The sequence below is a fragment of the Triticum urartu genome, chromosome 6A (assembly GCF_056163025.1).
Source record: "Triticum urartu cultivar PI428250 chromosome 6A, HENAU_Tu73, whole genome shotgun sequence".
Lineage (NCBI taxonomy): Eukaryota > Viridiplantae > Streptophyta > Magnoliopsida > Poales > Poaceae > Triticum > Triticum urartu.
This window is the reverse complement of record NC_141878.1, coordinates 19,548,399-19,553,532: the sequence shown is the minus strand read 5'-3', so window position 1 is coordinate 19,553,532 and position 5,134 is coordinate 19,548,399. Positions and strand designations below refer to the sequence as shown.

At 41.5% G+C, this 5,134-nt stretch overlaps 1 protein-coding gene across 3 annotated transcripts; it reads left to right on the top strand.

The window, feature by feature from the left end:
• The first annotated feature begins 273 nt into the window (after positions 1-273).
• LOC147963329 (wall-associated receptor kinase 5-like) lies at positions 274-5,134 on the top strand. 3 transcript variants are annotated; one of them, XR_015608607.1, is made up of 4 exons: positions 274-1,236; positions 2,540-3,031; positions 3,438-3,587; positions 3,734-3,866. XR_015608607.1 is itself a non-coding variant. In XM_087528469.1 (3 exons), exons 1-2 carry the CDS (start codon positions 351-353, stop codon positions 3,025-3,027), a joined length of 1,374 nt encoding a protein of 457 aa, XP_087384595.1. In that variant the 5' UTR covers positions 274-350; the 3' UTR covers positions 3,028-3,031; positions 3,438-3,590. The 3 variants fall into 3 exon arrangements, 2 of the variants coding, with proteins under 2 accessions (XP_087384595.1, XP_087384596.1); XM_087528469.1 differs by lacking the exon at positions 3,734-3,866 and having other exon boundaries at positions 3,438-3,590; XM_087528470.1 differs by lacking the exon at positions 274-1,236 and having other exon boundaries at positions 2,893-3,031; positions 3,661-5,134.

Sequence of the window (5,134 nt, the reverse complement as noted above, 5' to 3'; positions counted from 1 at the left end):
TTTCCACAGGTACGTGTTACATCAAAAATTAAAGCCGACCTTTTGTGGCGCAACATTTTATTTCTAACCCGTGGTAGGGTGTACTGAACTGTTCAAAGACGTTGCCTGCCGCGGGAAACGCCGATGGAAAAAAGATGCTGCATTTATGGTAGCGTGTCAGTGGTCTTTCTTTTTTTCTCCGCAACGCCGATGGAATGTGTAATTTTGTTTTTACAAAATGGAGTACTCCAGTGTAATCCCGTTTAGCACAGTGATATTGGACAGGTATATATGTGCAAGAGGGCCAACGCTGGAAGCTAAAGCAGCGAGGCACCTAAAGCTCAACACGCCATTTTCCCCCAAATACTGTGATGAAGAAGATGAGGCTCCTCTGCTTGCTCGTGCTGCTGTTGCTATGGACGGCAATGGTGCGAGCATCCGCTGGCGTGCAAGGAAGCCAGGCTGGGAACAGGAGCTGCCAGAAGAGCTGTGGAAACCTCAGCTTCGACTACCCGTTCGGCATAGGTGCGGGCTGCTTCCGGCCGCCGCAGCGAGACTTTGAGCTCTTCTGCAACGACACCCATGGTGGCTCGCAGCAGCCCAGACTCTTCCTGCACGACGGCATCACCGAGGTAGCCGATGATATCATCACCAGCGATGGCGATGCCCCACAACAAATTGAGGTATCATTTTCCCATTCCGTCTCAGTGAGGCCTGAGTTCGATGCCTACAACATATCCTGGGATCCTGGGAGATCTCCCACTGGCTATTCTTTACATTTAAACTTCACTGGTTGCGACTTCGACATGTATGTGCTCGAGCACGACACCAACAAGACAGTGGGTCAGTGCAATACTACATGCCCTGACGAAGATATCACGGATACGGTGGCCAGGCAGGACTGCAACGGTACTGGATGTTGCTCCGCCTATATTGACTTAGAGTCTGCAACTGGCTTGGACATCAAGTTTGTCCGCCACAAGATTGGAAAGCTGAAGTTCAAAGCACACACTAACCCAAGCTCCATATGGGATACAATTGCGGTAACCAGTGATTATGCTTATATTTACTGGGCTATCGCCGTTGATGAAGCTGGCCCCTTGCGAAACAGCAAAGATTATGCATGTCTCAGCAACCATAGCAGCAGTTACCTGCGGGATCAGTATCAGTATACTGCTACTCCGGAGTATTATTGTCACTGTGACAGAGGTTACCTAGGCAATCCATACATAACCGATGGCTGCTCACGTGACAGAGGTAATTACTCTAAGATTTAAAAAACCTATTTTTTCTTAGTCAACTTTTTTTCTTACAGTATGTACATACAGCAAATTTTCTTCAACAGTATACAGAATTTTTTTTGAACAGTAACCAATCTTGTTCCCACATGCTCTCCTCTTTGGCGCAGCCAAGGCAACTCTCACTGGGTCGTATTTTAGTCTTGTTTCTTGCATGATGAGTTTATATATAGATATGGTTTCCCCAATGCATCGTATCCTAAAATGTCGCATCTTAGGGGTAAAAAGTCGTTTTGGATTTTGGGTTGATATGCTCCAGCATGAAAATAAAAAACGTAAAAAATATAAAAAAATTCTGATTAAAAAACTTAGCATGGACATGTCTCCTAACTGCATGCACATTTCCGTGAAGAAAACAGGCTTTTTTTAGCATCCATTTTTTCCCAAGACCACCCACAAGTCTTTTCTTCACGAAAATTTTCAGGTACTTAGAAGAAACAAAAATGTTTATTGTAAAATAAATCTGATTTTTAAAACTATTTTTCTTAAAGAAAATATCAACATCTACAATACTAAAGATATACAATATGAAATTTAATTCCATGATACATCTAACGATATTTTTTTTGACCCCGAAACCGTGGAACAATTGTTCTACGGTAATTTTTCATTAATAAAATACATCTGTCTCTCCTTACTTACAAAGGTGCCTCTTAGACTTTTGTCCGCGTGGCCCGGCTAAAAGCATGTACAACTTGGAGCACTTGGAGAGGCCTACCTGTTACCATCACGACTTCTAAAAAATATCTTTTTTAAAGAGAGGATAATCTCTAGCCTTTGCATAGATTGATACACGCATCCATATATTATTTACTATTATAATAAATGACAATCAATGCCAAATATGGAAACTGAACAAATCGTCTTGCAGAAACAATTAAAAATCAAGGCCATCCACTTTGAACCTGCTTCACGCAGCACCTCTGTAGTCCTATCATAAAACTTATGACCATGGAACATAATCCACCGGTCAAGCAACATGTGACCTAACAAAGGGCGCAAGGATCGAAGACAAAATCCTTGAGAAGGAATCACTGTTCGCAATACATTGTTAGTTGGTCCAACCATACTCAAACATGGGGATATCACCCACCCGAAAGTAGAACTTCAAGCCAACACCTTCAACAAGGAACGACATGCAGACGTGGACGCTGCCTGATCTAGCTCATATACATTTGGCATGTGGTTCTTTCATAGTAGTATCTGGTTAATAAAGCTCTAATTCCCTTGAAATAGATGCACTGACCTTTTTATGAAATCAGGGTACGATCCGATACAACGGAAGACCAACTGCTCTAGATGGTGTGGGAAAATCAGTGTACCTTTCCCATTTGGACTAGAGGATGGTTGTTCTGCAAGGATGTCATTTCAGCTCAATTATACAAATTCTTCTTTGTCTACCCTCCAGTTTCTTGACATGAACTACAATACAGAAGACATCACTTATGTAAAGAATATAAGTATCATGGAGGGGCTAGTGAATGTTAAATATAGCTTATATGCCGAAGAGTACCTTTCGGTGAGAGTACCTCAAGATCTAGGCCTCTATGTTGCCTCCGCAGGTGTAGTACCACAGCAGTGGGCTGTAGCCAATTTAACATGCCACGGGGCACGGGAGAATAAGACTGGATATGCATGTGTCAGCATGAATAGCACATGTTTGGGTGTCAAATCTGAACGAGAATATTATGGTTACCGTTGCACATGTATGGCCGGCTTTAATGGGAACCCATATATTGTGGATGGGTGAAAAGGTACACACTGCATCTCCCTGCCTCCTTCTCGTTGTGCACCTCCTAAATACTACTAATATGCAAAACATACCTTTATTAGGGAATGCCATAATAAATGGGTGATCGCACACCTTCTCGAGAATTGATACCTTTATATCTCAAAGTAAAAAAACTTAGATATGCAAAAAAAAATAACATGATCAAGCTCCACCTCTATACATACTTTGTGCACATGGTAACCTGTAAATAAGTTGTCTATGCACAAAGATCTATATGAGTTCATTCTATAATTTCTGATGTGCCCCTAATGATAAATTACATAAAGCTCAAAATAACCAGTGCTGGTATTACGTGCAGGCACTAATGGGCAACTTAATTACAATACTTATGTATTTTAATCTCGCATTATATATACTTATTGTTGCAGATGTTGATGAGTGCGAGACACCAGGCACATGTAATGGGATTTGCCATAACACTAAAGGAAGTCACTATTGCACTGAATGTCCTAGTAATACAGTGTATGACACTGCAACAAAGATGTGCACATCGACCAAAAAACAAAATCTGGTACTAGGTGAGTCCATGGTACAACCAACTCCACATAATGAGCTACATAAAATCCTTAACAGTGATAATGATCATTCCAGGTATCGCCATTGGGATTAGCGTTGGTTTTGGAATTATACTTCTCATGTCAATTGTAATATTACTCATCTGTAGATGGAAAAAAGACATCAAGAAGAAACTGCGAAGAAAGCATTTTCGGCAGAACCAAGGTCTACTCCTCGAACAATTGATATCGTCAGATGAAAATGCAAGTGACAACACTAAGATTTTCTCACTATCAGAGTTAGAAAAGGCAACAAATTACTTTGATCCCACACGTATCGTTGGTCGTGGGGGGCATGGCATGGTTTATAAAGGCATCTTATCCGACCAACGGGTAGTGGCCATAAAGAAGTCAAAAGTCATTGAGCAAGTTGAGATAAGCCAGTTTATCAATGAGGTTGCAGTCCTCTCCCAGGTAAATCACCGGAATATTGTGAAGCTCTTTGGTTGTTGTCTTGAGAGCGAAGTCCCACTGCTAGTGTATGACTTCATCCCTAATGGTTCATTATTTGGAATCCTTCATGCCAGTACCACTAGCAGCTCTGTCTTGTCCTGGGATGATTGTTTCAAAATTGCTGCACAAGCTGCTGGAGCACTCTATTACCTCCACTCGGCTGCTTCAGTATCAATATTTCATCGTGATGTGAAGTCCACTAACATACTCTTAGATGGAAATTACACTGCAAAAGTATCAGATTTCGGCGCTTCAAGGTTGGTTCCTATTGACCAAACTCATGTCGTTACAAATATACAAGGCACATTTGGATACTTGGATCCGGAATATTACCACACTGGTATGTTGAATGAGAAGAGTGATGTCTATAGTTTTGGTGTAGTACTTGTAGAGTTGCTGCTCAGAAAGAAGCCTATTTTTACAAGTGACTCTGGGCTAACGCAAAACTTGTCCAACTACTTCCTTTGGGAGATGAGGGAGAAACCACTTGCAGTAGCTACTCAAGTTCTCGAGGAAGCAACAAATGAAGAGATTAATGATGTCGCCAATCTTGCGGAGACTTGCTTGCAACTACGAGGTGAAGAGAGACCTACAATGAAACAAGTGGAGATGAAACTACGGTATGTGCGATCTAAAAGGTTGAGTTCATGTCAGGTTGTTGTAAAAAATGAAGACATGCAACCCTTGTTAAGTGGACAAAGCCAAGACACTCTTCCGAGGTTGACTACTCCGAGTGGTATAGCAGACAGAGTTAATATAGCTTCTCAAAGGAACCAAAATTGCTACAGCTTGGAGCAAGAGTTCATGGCATCGGCGACTCTCCCACGCTAGTCCATCGTGTTCTTAGCACTAATGTTTGGTTGTCTACTTTTCCTATTGAAGTGCTATATCATTTGCCTCCTATGATGGAGAGGGTAAAGTATACTCTACACTGTATAATGCACTAAATAATGGGCGGTTTACACTGTCCAGATTGGAAAGTTTCATTCTTATTCTTGTCTTAACAAAAATTGTAATTGTGCTATGGATGTACCATATTATTATTCTATCCCGGCCGC

Excerpts from the sequence above, each read along its gene's own strand:
- LOC147963329 (XM_087528469.1), top strand. The coding sequence starts at position 351 with ATGAAGAAGATGAGGCTCCTCTGCTTGCTCGTGCTGCTGTTGCTATGG. Across the intron at positions 1,237-2,539 it reads TGGCTGCTCACGTGACAGAG|GGTACGATCCGATACAACGG; the intron begins GTAATTACTCTA and ends TTATGAAATCAG.